The sequence below is a fragment of the Teleopsis dalmanni genome, chromosome 1, assembly GCF_002237135.1.
Source record: "Teleopsis dalmanni isolate 2A chromosome 1, ASM223713v2, whole genome shotgun sequence".
Lineage (NCBI taxonomy): Eukaryota > Metazoa > Arthropoda > Insecta > Diptera > Diopsidae > Teleopsis > Teleopsis dalmanni.
This window is the reverse complement of record NC_051846.1, coordinates 92982150-93003697: the sequence shown is the minus strand read 5'-3', so window position 1 is coordinate 93003697 and position 21548 is coordinate 92982150. Positions and strand designations below refer to the sequence as shown.

At 35.8% G+C, this 21548-nt stretch overlaps 1 protein-coding gene across 1 annotated transcript; it reads left to right on the top strand.

Annotated features, from left to right (window-relative positions):
* Positions 1-5698: 5698 nt before the first annotated feature.
* LOC119688323 lies at positions 5699-6259 on the top strand. Its single transcript, XM_038103004.1, has one exon. The coding sequence runs from the start codon at positions 5699-5701 to the stop codon at positions 6257-6259; it is 561 nt and encodes a 186-aa protein (XP_037958932.1).
* Positions 6260-21548: the final 15289 nt, after the last annotated feature.

The following is a 21548-nucleotide window of genomic DNA, read 5'->3' as shown; positions in this document are numbered from 1 at the left end:
ATTCAAGTCTTTGCAATATCGCTATATTAGATTTTGCAGCTGTTCCCCAGATCGAGACACCGTAGGTCCATATTGGTTTTAAAATAACTTTATATAAAAGTACTTTATTGTTCAGTGATAGTTTTGAATTTTGGCAAAGAAGCGAATGCATGGAGCGCATTTTTAGATCCAGTTGCTTGCGTTTCGTAAATATATAATGTTTCCAGGTGAGAAGCCGATCAAGATGAACACCTAGATACTTCACGTGATCGGATTGTGGTAGTACGTTATTATTTAGTGTGACTGGTGGACAGTAACCATTGCAAAGAGTGAATGTGGTTTGTGCAGATTTGGATTCATTAGCTTTAATGCGCCATTTGTTTAGCCACACTTGGATGCTATCTAGGTTTGTTTGCAACTGACTAGTAGCGACTGTTGGGTTTTTGCTTTTAACCATGATCACTGTGTCATCGGCAAAAGTTGCGGTATATGTTGTTGGGTTAAGTGGTAAGCCAGCTGTGAACAGTGTGTAGAGAGTACACTCCCATGTGGCACTCCAGCTTTTATAGGGAAGATTTTCGTATTATAGTCTTCTATTTTAACCATGAAATATCGGTTATTGATATAGGACTTAAGTAACAAATAGAAGCTGTGTGGTAGATGTAATTTCAATTTGTAGAGCAGTCCGGTGTGCCATACCTTGTCAAATGTTTGCGTTGTATCGATAAATGCTGCAGTGCAGTATTCTTTTCTTTCCAGTCCATCTCTTGCATATTGATAAACACGATTTATCTGTTCAATGGTTGAGTGGCGGTTTCGAAAGCCGAATTGGTGAGCAGGAATTAGTAAGCGACTTTGGATGATCTGGTTATGACTCTTTAAGAGTATTTTTTCGAAGACTTTGAAGAGCACCGGAAGTAGGCTTATAGGTCGGTAAGATGTAACTAACTCTAAAGGTTTACCTGGTTTTGGTATCAGGATAATTTGAGCTACTTTCCATTCACTTGGATAGTATTCTTGACGTATAATAGCATTAAAAAGTTGGTTGATGAAAACAAGACCAATGTTTGGAAGCTCTTTCAACACTTTGCCAGTAATCAAATCGTACCCAGGAGCCTTTTTGGTTTTTGCAGGAATGACTCAATTTCAGTGTCGTCTTCATAACTTATGCACGGGTGTGGTTGAAATACACCTTGAAGATGCTCTGCGAAAATTTGAGCCTTGTCGATTCTGGATCTAGCCCACTGTTCATTATACATTTTGAGTGGTGGAATCTGTGGCGTTGATCCATTCAGCTTGCGAGTGGCCCGCCATAATGAATAGTCGGTTGCTTCACTGGGAGACAATTCAGATAGGTATGTTTCAATATTTTTGTTTTTGTTCTCCCTTAGGGTTTCTTTAAGTTTTTTTATCGCTTCATTCAAACGTCTTTTGTCTTCACGATTTTTTATTATTTGCCAAATTCGTTGCAATTTACGTTTCTGAAGTAACTGTTCCTTTATGCCTCTGTCTATGTGCTCTTCTTTGTATTCATTAAAATGCTTAGTTGAGTTCCACGCGGCATTCTGTACGGTTGTATTAAATTGCTCGACCGCAGATTCGATATCGGTACCGGTTTTGAGTGGGATGTTGGTTGTTAAATTTTCATTTATGATGCTTCTGAAAATACTCCAGTCTGTACTTTTGTTGTATAATCGAGGCTCTTTGTTCTTTACAAAAATTTTAGAGTTCAACTTCACTCCATAAGAGTGGTCTGAGGAAAGATCTAAACTGGAATGAATCGATAATAGTGAGCTTGAAATGCCTTTAAATATGCAAAAATCGACACATCTGGAACTTTATTGTGGTCTGTTGGCCAGTAAGTTGGTTCACCAGTTGATGCGTCAAGCAAATCGTTGGCCTGCATAGTCTTAAACAATTCGCGGCGTCTTGGTGTGATTAGTCTGGAGCCCCAGTGAGTATGCTTTGCATTGAAGTCCCCAGCAGCTATAAATGTTTGATCAAGCGTGTGGAAAAATTCCTCAAACTGATGACTTTTAATTTTTTGGTTTGGTGGGCAATAGATAGAGGCTATACATATTGGACCTTTATTGTTTTTAACTGTTAATGATATTGACTGAAGAAATGGTTTTTCGTATTTGTTGTGCACAGAGTGATCAATATCGCTTTTCATGATTATCGCAGCTCCTCCGCGAGCATTTCCAGATGGGTGGTTGGCACCGTATATAAAATACTTCGGAAATCTGAGACGGCTTCTTTGGTTGAAGTGGATATTAACATAATATCAATATTTTTGTCAGTGAGAAAAGTCTGTAGTTCGCTGCTATGTTGACCTAACCCATTAGCATTCCAGAAAGCAATTTTAAATGCACTCATTATTTTGACGTATTAGCGACGAACGCTGTTAAAATATTTAGCATAGTACTCATTTGTTGTATTAGTGTTTTAATCATTACTTGCAGCTCTGACATATCATTGTTTTCTGATCTTGTTTGTGGTTCACTAGTGATGGTTTGGCCGTTACTTACGACATTAGAGTATGTTCGACCAGCTTGAACGAACTCTGTGCGCGTTGGTGGACTAGTGGTTTCTTTTCTACGGAGAGGTGGAAACGCTTTTTGTTGAAGCTGCCTGTATACTTCACAGCCCTTGTAATTAGCGGGGTGATTTCCGTTGTATAATACACATTTTACTTCATTGTCGACTACATTACGAGTACACTCTGATGTCAAGTGATTACCAGGGCATTTTACACAGCGGGGCGTTCGTTTACAGTAATGGTTTGTATGACCATAACGCTGACAACGAGAGCATTGGGGAATTACCCGTTTTTTTCTTGGAGCTTCAAAAGTAATTTTTGTATGTAGTAGGCTGTTACAATTGAAAATACTCTTGTTTGTATCTGACGGTTTCAAACCAATAAAAAATATAACGGATATACATAAACAAACATGTGTGCAGACTTAACAAATAATTGTTAAGTTTTAATTTTACCACATACATGTAGGTTTTACTTAAGTTTAACTTAGTTTAGTTTATTTATTTTTCACATTGATTTCGCTTAACTAATTAATTTTAATTTTACTACAATAGTTTGTTTATTATTTCATTTCCATTGGTCTTTCTTTGCATTTTATACAATATTGTGAAATAGGGTTCTGCTCGCGCTCTTAGAATTATTTTGACACAGCCACTTTGTATGTCTTGTTGCTATCGCTGCTGCTCACACACTGACTGTAAGAAAATTTACTTCTTCGCTCTGTTCTTTCGCGCGCTGTCAAGTTCAGCGAGGGTTGCCCTGCGCTCCAAAACAATTAAAACCTTAGAGCTATTATTACTTATCCTACATACATGTCTCTGATCGAAATTTGGTATTCAAACTTAAATATACAAGGTGCGATTTGGTAGCACGCCTACTTTGTCTGCAAACATGTAGCATTAGCTATATCCTGCTTTAGAGCGGTTTGTATTCGCTATTCTGACTAGTTGTTCCGTGGAGAGATCGTCCCTAAGCCCGAATTCTTCGTATGGAAGGATATTTAGGGGTTACCGCTGTTTTTGGCCTAGCCAGGATAACTCGTTCTGCCAGGTTTCCCAAAGTTGGAAGCAGGCTGATGGGCACCAGTTCTGTGGGAATAAAGGATTCTTGTTCGGTTTAGGAAGCACTGCAATCGAAGCCATCTTCCACGCCTTTGGGAACTCGCCAAGAATAAACATGCAGTTGATGATGTTAACGATGCATTGAATTGCGTCTTCTGGGAGATTACGTGGGCATTCGTTGCTGATTTTTCCGTGTTCGGGTGCTGATTTGGTCTTTAGAATAGATCTGATATAGTTAATCTCATCGCTAGAGCACGATGAGATGCTTTCATCGGACACCTGGTCCCTAAGTTTAGCAACCTCAACTTCTTTATTAATTGCTTCCTTTTTGTTTGTATTTAGATTTCTATCAGCTTCCAGAACTGAACAATGAAACGCATTTATTTAAAAATGTTGGCAAATATTTCATTCTTTATTAAGAACTTCATCAGTGCTATATAATAACAAACAATAATTTAAATATAAAATACTAACATCAAAATATAAGTACCTTATTTTTTATAAAATGCAGTAATTTTTTTTGTTCCACAATAGTCATAAGTGATAAAAATTGAATTAACAAATTAAAATAGAAAATTAAAACAATTAAAATTCACACATTAATACTTAAATCACAATTTTTTGGACATAAATAACTACCATGACAAAACTAAAAAATTTTTTAATGTTAATATTCCGCCAAAAATAATAATAATAACAAACGTTCTGTTTTTTATCTCTTATTACTCAATAAGAAGAAACTCAACAGCTGACTTTTATTTTGTTTTATCTCTTATTTTTGATTAACTTGTATTTATCCAGTAAATTAGAGTAAAGTGTGCTAAAATTATCCGTGTCTCTCTTGTAGTTTACCATCTGTTCATTGTTTAATATGATGTGAATAACTTCACTCATTAATCCATTTTGATAGTTATTTTCAATTTTCACGATTATTACTTCATCAAAGTTAAAGTTATGTCCTTTGGAAAGAGAATGTTCAGAAAGAGCTGTGTTTTTTCACTTCATCTTTGCGTTTACACGTACTTTTGTGTTCACCAACTCTTTTTGCCAATCTTTGTTTGATTGTTCCTATATAAGCTCTATTGCAATCATTACAATTGATCCTTGATTATAAATAAGATTTGACAAATTTCCTTTCTTTTCTTTGTCCTTAATTTTTGGGAATAAATCCGACCGCTACGGATGTTGTTTCTAGCGTTTGTAGCTTGCTGATTGTAGCATGGTGCTACATCTTTGTCTGCCAGGTGTGTGGGATACTGTATGACCAACATTGTCGTATCTTGATGCTGTTGGCATGTTTGGCTATCGAAAATGCTGACGGAAGTCAGCTTGTGATATAATTGCCTTTTTTTCAATATTTTTTCGAAAAATGCAATAGCGCAATGGCGTTAACCATCACTGCATCAAGTCCATTAGTTATAAGAGGCCAGTACCATTTATCCCTCGAATCCGTATTCGGTAATTGTTTATAGCATTGTCAAAGAGATCAACGCCACCCATTGTTTTATTATAATGATTTATATTCCGTGGCATGCTGATATTAGCCAGTTTCTTCTCTTTTCTAGTATAGCGTTTGGTAGTTTGCATTGGAAGAGTTGCGATGGGGTTTGATGCTACTGTAAGTACAGAATTGTCATTCCATCAACATAAATATACATTGTTTTCGACATTGTATACCGCATCATTTATTCCTCGTAGCTCAGTTTTTCAGCCATAGTTCGATTTTCGCGTATCGTCCCAGTTACAAAAAAGCCTTTTTCATTTAGAAGAGCTATTACTTTGAATGATGTGAAGAAGTTATCGAATGTTACCGTATGATTTTTCGGGTCTTGTATTCGAGATAAAAGAGATAAGACTACCCGTTCTCCTAAAGGCAAATTTGTTTTTACAATAGCTCCTGCATAAGGCTCAAACTGAAATGCTTTTCTTCCAAGCAAAAGCTATGGGTCTTGGTTTACAAAATATTGGCTTAGCATTTTCAGAAATAGGTAATGAAATCAGTGTAGATTTATATGAACCTAATTGCCCATTAAAAAACGAAAATCACTAATCCGTACCAAAATCTATTCAATGGAGATCTACCATTCTTCAAGAATTTGATGAAGGCCGTTTTCGTCGGATGCTTAGAGTAAATTGGAACGAATTTTCCTTAATACTCTCACTAATAAACACTAGCGCGGAGTTCACTAATTCACATTCAATTCAACAATTCCCGCTCGATCTTCAACTTGCTATTGTTTTATATCGTTTGGGTTCATCAGGCGAAAATGCGGCTATTCGTAAAGTCGCTACATTATTTGGTGTTGGAAATGGGGAAACAATTTATAAGATAACCCGAAGAGTCTTTCGCTCCATATTGGAGCTGCAAACCAAATTTATAACGTGGCCAGATGTATCTGAACGACAAGATATAATGGAGAAAACCTATCATGAGCTTCCACATTGCATTGGATATATTGACGGTACTGAAATAAAACTTGCCGAACCACCAGTGGTTAACCATACATCCTATTTTTCAAAAAATATAGTGTATTCAATAAAAGCACAAGTCGTATGTGACTATCAGCTGAAGATTCGACATGTCGCAGTTGGTCACTATGGAAGTGTACATGATGCTCGCATGTTTCGTACAAGCGCTCTCTGCATCCAAGAAAATTCTTTATTTTCTTCGGAACAATAGTTAGCAGGCGATTCTGCTTATCCATTACTTAAAACTCTTATAACTCCGTTTCGGTCAAACTCCCAACAGCTTGACTACTCCAAACGTAAAACTTTTAACTTACGCCATAGCAGATTTCGTGTAAGGATTGAACATTGTTTTGGACTTCTGAAAGAACGCTTCGGTAGTCTTAAGGAGTTAAGAATCCGTTTTCAGAATGATACAAGTGTTAAGTTATTGTAAAATAAAACAGTTTGCAAAGCTTTTAAGATTTTAACCTAGTTTATTTATTATATTGATAGTAGCAGTTTTTAATATATATCTTATTTCATTCGCTCCAAAGCAACCAAAAAAACCTCCACTCTACGCGTCGTATTTCGCCATACTTCTTTTTAAACGTCAAACGCTCGATTTGCTATTTTTTTCACACTCATGGTTGCATTTTCGTATCTTAATTTTTCGTGTTTTTACAGTCGGCCTCCTGACATCTCAAAGCGACCCCGCTTTGTCCGTCGATTCGGCAACGTTATCATTGTCGTCATCATCGTCGTCATCAGCCTCGCTGCTACTGTCATCGTAAGGCAACTGACACCATCGCTTGATCTTATCGAACGAATACACCGAGGTGTACTGCCGCTGTGTTCGTTTGGAGTTGGGTAAATCGTTGACTACATATCGGTCTTTGTCGAGTACTTTAGTAATAATGAAGGGGCCTTTATAACGCGGCTCTAGTTTCCTCGACTCACCCGTGCTATACGGCTCGTTTTGGACTAATACTAGATCACCCTCTTGAAATTTCGTTGGCTGTAAGTACCGCTTGCCGTATCGGCTTTTAGCTTTAGCTCGCTCATCAGTAATTCGTTCTGCAATCGTTATGCGTAAATCCGTTAATTGATCAGTAGTCAGAGTGTCGTCGTTATGTAGAGTTAGAATTAATGCGTTCTGAAGTATATCACGAGGTTGATAACCATACAGCAACTCGTACGGTGTGCATTTCGTTGTCGCATTCTCCATCGTATTTAGGCACCATTGCAATCTTACCATATTTTCGTCCCATCGTTTGTCAACCGTATTTGTTGGTAACAGCATCGATAATATTGTTCGATTAGTCCGTTCGGCATGAGCATTTGCTCGTGGAGTTCTTACTGCATTTTTAATATGTCGAATATGGTTCCGAGTACAAAACATCTCGAAATCTTTCGCTGTGAACGCAGTCCCTCGATCAGTAATTATTTTCGTTGGCATTCCACAGTAACTTATAACTTCATTTAATGCGCTGAGTACGTGCTTTGTCGCGGTACTTTTAACTGGCTTTAGTACGGTAAATTTCGTAAAAGCATCTACTATAACGAGTAGATATTCATTTCGTTTCACACTTTTAGGAAATGGTCCTAAGTGATCCATATGTATGGTCTTGAATGGTACAGGTTCTATTTTATCGAAATGGTAAATTCCTTCCCTTTTCCCCCCTGGCTGTTTATTATACGCACACTCAACACAAGATTTAATATAATTCTTTGTGAAGTTTCGCATTCGTGGAAACCATAGATGGGTTTTAATTCGGTTTATCGTCTTTTCAACGCTCATGTGTCATGCGCTATCATGACAGTCCCGAAGAACTCGATGTCTTAAACGTTTCGGCACGACCCATAAAAGCTTATCATCAACCATACGATACAGCCGACCGTTATGTATTTTATAACCATCGCTTTCAAGTCCATTTTCGCGTTGCACGTCAGCCACGATTTTCTGAAGGTTTACGTCTTGTAATTGCATCGCAAACAACCAGTCGTATTCGTTTAGTCCAACCTTGAACGTACGCATGTCCGCTGTGTCGCCTTCATAAACATTTAGTAACGGATTTCGACTTAGTGCGTCCACGTGTTCCATTCGTTTCGCACTTTTATGTTCTATATTTATATCAAAATCTTGTATACGTAACCACCACCTGGCTATTCTTGGAATTAGCTCGCGCTTTTGCATCGTTGTTTTTAATGCACTGCAGTCTGTCACCACCGTGATCGGTTTACCATATACGTAATAACGCAATCTCTCCAGAGTTTCGACAACGGCTAATGTTTCCAGCTCGTAGCTGTGGAACTTTTGTTCATCTATCGTTGTAGATCTGCTGTAGTACACGACCGGTTTCCATTCGCCCATCTCATTTTGTAACAGCACGCCTGCTAACCCAATTGAGCTTGCGTCAGTATGTACTTGATGCTCAGCATCCGATCGATAACGAGTCATAACTGGCTTCTTCGTTAATGTGGATTTCAGTTCATTGAATGATCCCTCCTGCTCGCCACCACACTCAAAGTTTACGCCTTTATGCAAAAGTTGTCGTAATGGTTTACTCACGATCGCATAACCTGGAACAAATTTCCTAAAGTAACCGCTTAAACCCAAAAATTGTCGTACTTCCGTTTGGTTTCGGGGCCTTGCGAAATTTTCGACTGCTAAAGTTTTTGCTGTACCAGGGCTAATGCCGTCTGAAGTTAATTTATGACCCAGAAACTCGATCTCTCGATTCAGGAATATGCATTTTTTTATATTTAGTGTCAATTTCGCCTCACGTAATGCATTGAATACTCGTTGTAATTTACTAAACATTTCGTCTGCCGTATTTCCGCCTACGCCAATGTCGTCCATAAAATCCACCATATCGCCAGGATGAGTCATTTCTTTGACCTTGGCCATCGTACGCAGGAATACCGCCGGAGCATTCTTGAGTCCGAAAGGCATACGTTTGAATTCATACAACCCGTCTGTCGTTATAAATGCAGTATATTTTCTGCTTTCTTCCGCTATTGGTATTTGATAATACCCTGAGTTAAGATCAAGGGTTGTGAAATAAGTATATTGTTTCGCTTCTTGCAGCCGTTCTTCGATACTTGGGGTGGGAAATATTTCTTTGATCGTGTTGTTGTTGATACGCCGATAATCAACGCATAAGCGATCTTCGCCATTCTTTTTCTTGACTAAAACAATAGGGCTGGCATACGTAGATTCTGACTTCTGGATGATACCGTTTTCCAAAAGGTCATTTACCATTGTTGCCACCACCGACCGTTTTGGTGCTGGTACCCGATACGGCTTTTGTACGATTGGTTGATCGGTTGTTAATGTAATTTTCATTTTCGTTAAACCCGTTTTGCCTATTTCGCTCAAGCTTGTGGCGAATACGTCTCTATTACTATTAATGAGATTGCACAAGTCTCGTCGTATTGCATCGTTATCGCTTCCACAATTGATTTCGTTCATTGATATAGGGTCCCGCGTAGTTCTTCTTACTATTAAGTGTCTTGGCGTTTTCTCTAAGGTAAACGTATCGCGCTGAATTTGTACGACCACATCATCTGACACAACATCATGGCCTAGCAATATATCGGTTGTCAACATTTTATCGTCTACTACATAAAAATATATTAGTTGGCGTACACTGTCGACGGCAAGTTGGGCCCTAACCCCTTCAGTTAGTCGTACCTTTCCACTGCCGAACACCGAAATGTTCATGGAACATAACTGAATTTGACCATTAATATTTCTCGATACTGTTTTCCGTATAAGACTGCACTGGCTACCTGTATCAAGTAGTGCTGTACATTGTCTACCATTTATGTATACTTCTCTGATCGATTCGTTGGTGCGTTCAATTCGACGCACACTTGACTCCCCACAGTGCGTACTCTGACCTTTTGGGTGAACTCTTCCGCAATTGTTACACCGTTGTCTACGTTGTGGCTTTGAACATTCGCGCGAAAAATGTCCCGCTTCACCGCAATTGAAGCAAGCTCTAACCTTCGGTTCCGTTCTAAACTGTTTCTGTCCGGAGTTTTCATTTGCGTCTCCACTTACGCTCGAATTTATTATCGGATTTGACGATGAATTTGCCAAAGCTATTTTGTTCGTTCCATGTTGCATATTGCGTAAAAAGTCCTCAATACCTTCGCGAAAATCTTTTAAATTATTAAACCGTAGCGGTGCGATCGCCGCTTGCAATTTAGTGTCGTTTAGTCCATTGCGAGTATATTTTATAATGGCACTATCACTTATCTTGTATCGTCGGCCAAGTGCCGCAATTCGAAAACAATAGTCAATAATGCCTTCATTAACATTACGTACCGCTTGACTCAATTCAAAATTAATGTCAGCTTCGTCACATTTTACATCAAATTCTGCACGCAACTTATTCGAAAAACTGCTCCACTCGCTATCAAATTCTTGTAGAGAATCCAGCCACAACCGCGCTATTCCTTTTAACTTTCCATAAACGGCTAGCAATAGTTGTTTTTCATTCCATTGGAATGCATTAAGAGATCTTTCGACGCGATTGATAAATTGTCCAACCGTAAGACCATTTTTATCTGTTGGATCGAACACGGGTATCGTTTCGCTGATATCTTTTACCGACCCATGTTGTGGTAAATCGTTAACCACTGTAGATGTAATTTCCGTCTTCTGATTTTCATTTTTTTCGCTCACGTTTTCCGTAGGTTTACTTCGTATCACGTTTTCTATGCCCATTACAAGTTGTTGAACCATTCGTTCCATATTATCTATTCGTGAATTGATCACATCTACCGGCTCGCGGATTTCGTCTGCTTTCAGGTGCTCTGTCAGACGCAATACTAACTGCGCTTTGTTGCCCGTCGTATCTAAACCTTCTTCCTCCAACGCCTCCTTCAGCTCGCTTAAACGCATATCCTTCAACTTCACCATTCTCATTTTATTACCGCCGTTAATTTATAAACAACAAATTTCGTTCCCGTTTCGTTTTGTTTTTCTTTATACCTTAACTTCGCTTTCGCGCATGTTAATGTGTTGAAGCGCTAGCGCTCCCACGGACACACTCACACGTTTCAGCTAGGCGCTGTTTATCCCACTTCTGATTTTTGTTAAGTTATTGTAAAATAAAACAGTTTGCAAAGCTTTTAAGATTTTAACCTAGTTTATTTATTATATTGATAGTAGCAGTTTTTAATATATATCTTATTTCATTCGCTCCAAAGCAACCAAAAAACCTCCACTCTACGCGTCGTATTTCGCCATACTTCTTTTTAAACGTCAAACGCTCGATTTGCTATTTTTTTCACACTCATGGTTGCATTTTCGTATCTTAATTTTTCGTGTTTTTACACAAGTCATAATTTTTGTTCAAATTGGTTCCTTGTTTGGTGCATATTGCACAACATTTTGCGACCTTCATGTGATGATACGGAACACGTGGATTACGTACATGACAACGACGAAGAATCTGATGAGCTTATGCAGAATGAAGCTAGTCAGAGAACCAATGAAGGAGCTTCGAGGCGCAAATTTTTGTATAATTTAATGTTCGGCAATCAATAATTTACGAATACAAATATATAAAACATACATATATGTATATATATTAAATATATAATTAAGAAGTCAATTGCAACATTACTTTTTTTCCAATAGGTTTATTTCAAAACAATAATAATGTTTAAAAACGTATATATATATTATATAATATAAAAATAATTAGTATAATAAAAATAGTTATTTGTTATATTTTTTATCGATTTCATATTTTGCAATTCTTTCCTTCATTTCCAGTTCCAATCGTTTCAATTCCATGTCCCTATCCCTCCACTTTTCTTCCATTTCAATTTTTTTTTCTTCAATAGCAATTTTCCGCTCCTCAATCTTGCTATATGTCTCGTGTTTTATTTTTTCGAAATCTAACTTTTTTTCCTCAAATACGAGTTTTTCTCTTTGTACAGCAGCTAGCTGGCTTATGGCAGAATTTGAACCTTTTTTAGCAATTTTAGGGGATGCGAGTGGGGTAGTGGGGCTTTGCACAGCAGAACGCACGACTTTCGGTGCAGAGCTGGATGATGCGTTGTCTGCAGACGATTCAATAAAATGAACTTCGTCGCCTAGCGCAGAACTAACTGGTGGCTCTGGCAATGTGTCCGTACATATTACAAGCGGCTCAAAATTAGACATGCGTCCAAACACTTCATTCAAAAGTTCAAAGTGTGGACACATTTTCGTAAGTTTCGCTGAAATTGATAAATAGATAAATTAATTCACAAATGTATATGTATATAATATTATATTTGTGAAAACTTAATTAATGGGCACATCGTTTTAAATCATTGAACGAAACGCATGCATAGCCATAGATTAACATATCTCGAAATTTTACTAACCGTCAATAGTACTGCCGTCCGATTCATTTAGGAGTCCTGCGCCAGTTGCGGCAAGCCAGTCGTTCGCTTTTCGATACTGCGCCTTTAGATGCCGTACCTTCCACCGTACAAGGTTCCACGTTGCATCCAACTGTGTCTTTTCTAAAAATTTTTTATAAAAAAATTGTGCAGTTGGAGTCTGTAAAATTAAAAATAAAAATTAATTAGGAGTTATACAAATAAAAACAGGAATTAACCTCAAATTTTGCTTCCTCCTGCAGAAATTCTATTATTTGGAGCACTTCTCGCTCCGTCCACTTCTTGTGCGGCTGCAATCTTTTTTTTTTATTAGCTGGTGCTCCGTCCTCCATTTTTATCTGAAAATACATCGCAAAAATTTTAAATAACCAAAATTTGTATAATATTTTAGCAAACTTACCTTTCGCTACCAAATTCAAATTTAAAAATGAGAAGCAACAAATGTCAAAACAGCTGATTTCTGCCATTTCTGTTTTGTTGAAAGCAAATATACATAGGTTTTAGTATTGGAAGATTGCACGTAATTGCACGAAATTTTGTGCGTGTATTTTGTTGTTGTTATTTGCATTCTCGTACAATCTGTGCATTTCGTGCACCTTGCAATGAGTTTGCAAGAGAGAGTGAATACCCCTATTGTTTTATTTTTTACAATATTAATTTCATTGCAGTCATTACTTGTTTTTTGCTTCACTTCCATAATGAGTGCTTTACGTAGTGCTTCATCTAGCGATGAAGCTAGATGATAATCCAACTAGATGATAATAGCTAGATGATAATCCTGATAATCCAACTATAAAACGATCCAAAATAAAAGACTTAAGTTGCTCACCGAACTTGCAATTCAACGCTAGTTGTTTTGTTCTAGCAAACCACTCGGAAATTGATTCATTTTCACTTTTTACTGCAGTGTTAAACTTTTTTCTCTCTTTGAATATGATTGTTGGAGACGTGTAATGTTTATCCATTATATTACAAAGCTCTTTGTAAGACTTTGTAACTGGTTTACTTGGACTGCATATATTATGGAGAACATCATATGGCCCCGAACTAATAGATTTTAAGAGAAGAGCTTTTTTTGTGTTATCACTGATGCAATTTATCTCGCAGAAGTAAATTTCTAACTTTTCCTTCCACAAATCCCACAATTCGCTGCATGGATTAAATTCCGGCACGTGTTGAATTGGATGATATACATTAATTTTTGTGTCTACCACGTTTTCGTTATCCGTACTCATTTTTTTTTAATTTATAATTATTAATTTTTAACAGTTTATATATATATATATATATATTTTTTTTTTTTGTGTTTTATTTAATGACAAAATCAGAAGCGTCACAAAGCTTTTTCAAAAAAAAATAATGCTCACCGATCACTTTTTTTTTATATTATTATTATTGATTTTATTTCAATTTGTATATTTATACAAATTTAATGTTCAAGAAATATATATATATTTCTTTTTTTTTTTTTAAAAAATTTAAAAACAGTTTGTATATTTACACAAATCTAATGTTCAAAAAAAATTTTATTTTTTTCTCTCATCGCTAATTATTTGGTGTCTTTATCAAAGTAAAACGCGCTTTCGAGTTGTATTACAGACTGACTTTATTATAATTTTACAAAAGCTTACGAACTAAACATTTTGAGTATATTGTGTAACATACACTGTAACTTATAATATTATAAATATATATATTAAGTATATATATAACAGTAACCATCTGCTGAACAGAGACACCAATACTTATAACTAAAGCGAATTGTTTGTCTCTGATGAACATTTCACATAGATGACGTCCAAAGTTGCTTATCATCTGTTCATCTATACATATATCATGGGCGAAGAATCCAAACTGCTTAAAACGCTTATTGAGTAAATTGTGAAAAGGTGTTCCTTTAGCAAACTTGTCTGATGAATCCAATTCATTACTATAGCAAACATTTTATTTTTTTTTTTTTGTGTTTTATTAACGATTCTTCAAATAAAGACAAAAATCGTTTTAATATTGCACCTAGTACAAATAACAAAAAAAAAGGTACTAATAAGCAATTTGATTTGAATATTTAATGTAAAAAAATGAAGCTATTTTGCTACTCGCTGTCCATTAAGTCTGCCACTGTTTTCCTTTTTAGCCGTCTAGGTATTGCAACCACCTGGAGAAGACTGGATGCTGGAACGTTGACATGTGTTTTCATTCGCTGTTTGTGAGCAATGGCACACCTTTTTGCCACGACGTCGACTGTTGGTATATCAAGGTCACGGTGGAGATCACAGTTTCTAATGTAATATGGAGCATTTACGATGTATCGTAGTACTTTATTTTGAAAGCGCTGGATAGTTGCAATGTATTTCTTGCTGGCACAACCCCAGAATTGTATACCATAATTCCAAGCCGGCTTCAGTATTTGTTTATAGACCATTAGTTTGTTGTGGATTGGCAGTTTAGAGCGCCTGCCAATGAGGTGGTAAAATTTGTTTAGTTTTAGGTCAAACTCTTCTCGTTTTTTCTTAACATGCGCTCTCCAGCACAGCTTGGCGTCGAGCGTAATGCCCAGATATTTGGTTTCGTTGGCGTGTGGAATTTTTGTGGCATCGATATGAATTGGAATATGGTTATAATTTCTCAATGAGAAGACTATATGTATTGATTTTTCCTTATTTAGCTTGATTTGCCATTTTTTTGCCCATGAAGCAATTTGATTGACTGTGTGTTGTAGATTAGCCGTCGCGTCTTCTATATTGTTTTCGATTGCTAGAACCGCAGTATCGTCTGCAAATGTTGCTGTAACTAGTTGGTTTGCAGAGGGTAAGTCATGTGTATACAGGAGATATAGAATGGGCCCAAGAATGCTCCCCTGCGGGACGCCTGCGCTAATCTGAATGTGCATCTTCATATTTAACACTGAAGTACCTGTCGTTTAGATACGATGATAGCAGCTTACAGTATTGTATAGCCAATAATGTCTTAAGTTTATGAAGTAATCCTTCATGCCAAACCTTATCGAAGGCTTGTGATACATCTAAGAACACGGCAAACATAGCAAACATGGAAATATTTTTTTATTTGCCAAAATCTATTTCTCGACTTGCACTGTTTTACTACTTCTTTCCCCAAAGATGATATGCTAGACTAATAATTATCCACACTTGGTACTGAACTGTAGCCAGATAGGTATAGTATGCCAAAAAATGTTTTCATTTCAGTTATTGAAATATTGAACATATGGTCATTATGCATTACTTGTGCAAATTCATTTGTGTGTTGGGTCAAAAACTCCAATATTTCATTATCGATCAACAATGCAAATAGTTCCACTTCTGATTTTTGCCCTAAACAAGTAGTAAACATTGAAAGCCAATTTTTGTTATTATATCTAAACGTACCATGATCTGAATACAGCTTTTCATAAATCTGCATAGAAATGTTTATAGGAATATTTATAAATTTTGGACGTTTTTTTTGGTCACTTCAGTTTTTCTACTTTCTTCTTTTTTGATACGTTAGTTTCAACTTCATCGGCTGTAGAATTGAAAACCATTTCTCACTCACCTGCTACTTCATTGGGTAGTTGTACATGTCATCTAATTCCACCGCATCACACTGGTTATCGACATTGGGCGGCAGCAACATAGTAATGCGTGTACTGTGTCAATATCATTAGATCCCATCAAAATATCTTCAATATCACACATAGATGAAAACTTTCGTTGTTCATTCATTTTAACATTATTTAGCACTAATGTTTTAAGGCTGAATATTAATTTGACACTGGAAATGTTAATTTGAATCTAATGACTGTATTATACTGTCTAATTAGACTGTCTTAGTGTGTTTATTCAATAATTTCATTAAAGTCATCGGTTATTAAATATCCAACTGAAAGTGAGTTTGAAGGCACTTGTACAAAATTTAACCAACAAACCGGTACTACAATTTTCAATCCTGCATTAGGTAGATGGAAACATATACCAATAGGTGTGTTTACACGACTTCGTGACTAATACATGAACCGAAAATCCTTTACATCATTTTACAAGTTGTGTATTCCAGTCATAAGGAATTTTTATCAATTTGTGTTGGTTTCCTAGGATCGGTGCATGATGAGCGGGTTCTACAAAGCAGTGAATTATTTAATTTGCATAATTTTCCTCGACCAGGCTACTACTTGCTAGGCGATAGTAGATACTGTTGCCGGACTAGTCCAATAGCAGTTCTCACTCCATATAAAATATTGAAGCCGTTAACATCAAGACAAAAGAAATTTAACAAGCGTCATAGTAAGGCTCGTACTGTTATCGAATATATATTTAGTGCATTGAAAATACGTTGGCGCTCAATTTTTGATAAGGTTCTTAGGTTAAATCTTGAACACTGTATTCAAACAATAGCTGTAGCATGAATAATGCATAATATATATCTGAATGATGGACATGACCTTATTGATGTAAATGATATCATGGAGGATTGTCATTATGAAGTAATTGAGTTATAAATTTTAATAAAAAATCCTTTTTTATTAAATGATATGTAAATTAAATAACTTATTTTTCTAGTTCGAAAAATTGATTTAAAATTAATAATTTAAAGCTATCTTGTAATTAATTAAAGCTATTTGTAATATATATTAAAACTACTTAAAAGTTATCCTACAACTAATTAAATCTATTTATAATATTTGTTAAAACTACTTAAAAGCTATCTTATAACTAATTAAAGCTATTTATAAAATTTATTAAAACTAGTTAGTTAGTTAGTTAGTTATATTTATTCAATTGAATTTAAAATTACAAATTTACAGATTTTTTATAACAGCTGTGTATAAGAAGGCTATGAGTCAAAACTCCTCCGCCTAATTTAATATTTAATTTTAATTTATTCATTTCAATATTTTCATTATTTTAATATTATTACACCCTTTCTTTTTTTTTTTTTTTCTATGTTAATTTTAACGTACAACTTTCATATTTATATAAAAATGCATTTAAAAGGTGTACATGTTAATTTATATAATATTTAAAATTCTTTCAAAATATTTCGTCCATTATTTTTTTTCTATAAATAGTTGCTTCATTAATAAAAGCGCTAAGCAAGAACCAATTTTCTCCATTTAATAATGAAATTACATCTGTTTTTTCTAAAGATACTTTTCTAAAATACTTAAACCTAATCTCCTGTAATATAGGACAGATCCCCATAAAATGTTGGACGTCTTCAATTACCCCAAGATTGCAAAGGGTGCAGTCTACATTTACTTGGCTTTCGTAAGGAATATATGCCAAGCGTAATAGTTCGCCTCGTGTTTTAAATATTCTTGTAATATCTATTTCTCTGTACTTGGAATTAAAATAATTGTTATCCTTCAAATCGTAATTTAGTTTACTGTACGTTGATCTCGTTAGGCTCGTTCTCGCAGCGTACTCGAATTGTACTCGTTCTTTGCTTGTTTGCTTACTTATTATAGCTTCTTGCCATATTTTCCAGGATCTAGTCTCTTGTATTTGTAAAGGTTCATCTAATTCTGTTGCCATATCCATCCAGTTTTTGAAAAATAAGGTTTTATTGCTTAATAATTTTTGAGTTACTATTTTTGTCAGACGACTTTCCTTTAAAACTAGTATTCGATTTATATATCTGAAATGTTGTCTAAGCGTGTTTATATGTAACGACGGTAATCCAGTTTCCAAATGTAACATATAGTTCGGTGTGTTTATTGGTAAATGAAATGCACGTTTAATGTAGTTCCTTTGTAATTTTTCCAGTTCTTCATATCTCTCCACACCCCAAACTTCTGCCCCATATGTTACTATAGTTCTAACTGCCGTCTCGAAAACTTTATGTTTCACCGCTGGACAGACTTCTTTGTTCCCTAAGAGTTTACGCCAAGTACTGTTTACTGCCAATTTACCTTCTTTTAATTTCTCTAAGATGTGTTTACCGAAACATGTATTTTAAGTTATCCATATCCCTAGATACTTAAATTGGTTAACCACCTCTATGTATTCTTCCTCCAACAGCCATTTTTCTTCAGCTCTTAGTTTTCTTGCGTATTTCCTGAATATCATGATTTTCGACTTATTAATATTTATTTTTAAACTCCACATTTTACAATATTCATTCAATTTATTAATACGATAATTAATACGATATCATCTGCATACATTAAGATTTTTAAGCCCACTCCACCAAATTCTATACCACCGGGTAAAATTTTTGTCAAGTCGTCTAGAAACAGTGCAAACAGCAAAGGACTCAAAACGCACCCCTGTTTTACTCCCATATTTGTTCTAAACCATTCTGATAATTTATTGCCATCCCAGACCGCAGCATTACTTTCTCAGTAGAGGCTTCGAATCATCTGAATTATCTTCGTTGACAAACCAATATTACTTAGTTTATAAAACAATGAGTTTCTATTTATGGTGTCAAACGCTGCTTTCCTGCTTTTGGAATCATTTTTATTTCTGAAACTTTCCATTGCTTCGGGTAGTAGCCAAAAGCGAGGATGCTGTTAAATATCACCGTTAGAAAAGTTATTGCTGAATCAGGCAATTGTTGTATCATTTTACCCGTAATTTTGTCGTATCCAGGTGCCTTTTTGGGATTTGCAAATGTTCGAATAGTCTCCTTGACGTTATCCAAACACAACGTAAGGGGAGTTTCAACAATAGAAGGAGATTCGATGTTAGGTTGGAAATCTGATAATTGTGGGTTTGGCTGAAAGACACTCTTTAGGTGTTCTGCTAAAATACAACCTTTTTCTTCGTCATTGCGAGCCCAAGAACCATCCGGTTTTCTAAGCGGTGGGTCATTTTGTATTGGCGTTTTAAATTTCTTCGTTGCCTTCCACAGAGAATAGTTGTTTTCTTTAAGTGGACCAAGAGACTCGAGATATTCTTGTAAAGAGCGGTTTTTGTCATCAGATAGTGCTTTTTTAAGATCTTTTGAAGCTTTATTTAATCTTTGTTTTGAGGTGGGTGATCGAAGTCTTTGCCATTCACGCCTGGCTTGTCGTTTTCGAGAAATAAGATAATCAATGTGTGATTGAAATACTATATTTGACTGGACTGATCTTTTTGGTTGAGAGGCTTTAATTACAGCATTATTTAATGTCTTGGTAAAGTGATCAACTGCTTTATCAATTTCTTTAGGTGAACTACAATTTGAATTGTAACTTATTTCCTCATTAATAATATTTATATATTTCCTCCAGTTTATTAGAGTTTTCTTATTCTGCTCATTTGAATTAGTATTAAATTTTGTCAGAGTTAAAATAACCGGAGAATGGTCAGAGGACAAGTCATAAGATGATTTAACAGCAATATCTTCACGTTTCATACCATTAATGACTGCGAAATCGATTAAGTCTGGTATTTTTCGATTGTCTGATGGCCAGTATGTTGGGTGGCCTGAGGACACAACATCAAGGCTGTTGCCAAGTGCTGCATTCAGTTGACGACCTCTTGGAGTTATTAGTCTAGAACCCCAAAAGGTGTGTTTAGCATTGAAATCCCCAGCAACTAGAAAGTTAGGACCGAGATCAGTAAAAAATTTCCGGAATTGATCAGAAGTAATAGCAAATTTGGGCGGGCAATAGATTGCTGAGACGACAGTTTTAGTTAGACCAGAAATTACACAAATTGATGTAGCTTGTAGGTATTTAAAACAATGCTTTTGAATTTCATAATGTTGTATTGTGTTTCTAACAAGTACTCCAGAACCGCCACATGCTTTACCATCTGGATGTTTAGTGTCATAAAACTTATATCCAGAAACTCGAAAACAGTTTTTGAAGGTTAAATGTGTTTCAGATATAAGCAGTATATCGATATTGTTACTCACCAGAAATCTAGTTACTTCCAGTACATGTTGGCTTAAGCCGTTTGCATTCCAATGGCATATTGTGATTGCATTCATTTGGGTTTTACCAACTCAGCAATCAAACTTTGGTTTTGTATCATGCTTTGCATCAAGCTATTCATCATATTTTGCATGAAGTCCATGAAGTGCTCAATTTTTTTGGGTAAAACTTGCGAGCATTGCTTCAAAGCCTGGAACAACAGTGGAGCTATTGGTAAGAAGTGGAATTTGTTTAGTGGCATTTGCGTACGTCATTTGCTGCATTGTTGGAGCCGGTGGTTGCAATGTAGGACCAGTGTTCTGTGGAAGGGGCGGGAAATGAGATGTTGTGAAGTTTGGCAGATTAAGCTGTGGGGTGCGCTGTCTTTGGGCAACGTTTAATTTTAGTCTTAGAGCAGTGAAAACTGGACATCCTCTGTAGTTTGCTGTGTGGCTATCACCGCAGTTTGAGCATTTTCTAACTGCTGGGTTTTCTTTGCTTTCAGGACATTTATCTGAGCTATGGATTTTGGCACAAATAACACAAACTTTAGCAAGTTTACAGTATGACTTGGTGTGTCCATATTCCTGGCAGTTGAAGCACTGTACTGGAAAATTACGCTTGTGTGGTTCCTCTATAGTAATTTTTCTGTTTAAAAGAAAGCGAAGCAAATAAATAGGATGGACTTCGCCACTTTTCAACTTGTTTCTGTCTGGATACAGCTCAACTTTGTATATTGGTTGCGGTTTACGGTCTCTATTTAAGATATTAAATATACTTTTTGCTGCGAAGTTTTTTTCTTTAAGTGCATCGTGAATTTCTTTAATATCAACTCCTGCCTCTATACCTTTTATGACCACTATTAGTCCTTTACTACTTTTTAATTGATACGTATAAAATTGTTTCGATTTTATCTCTAATTCAGCAATTACTTTACGAAACTGATCTTCACTTGAAACTTGTACCTTGGTTTCATTAATCATGCCCTTTTTAATAGGTACAACAAAGAAATTTTTTTTACCTATTAAATTTGAAAGTGAATTAACTAAATCACTAGAGTTTTTTTCTCTTACATAGATAGGCGGTGGTTTAACAATTTTATCTTTGATCTCTTCTATGTTTTCGCTTTCATCACTCAGTGCTTTGAATCTGTTGCTATAATTATTGTTGTTAACTTTTTGAATTTTGTCACGATTGTTTGCGTTTTTTTGTGGGCTAAGTTTTCGCTTAACTATTTCAGTATATCGTTCAATTCCTGTTTGTACTTTGACTG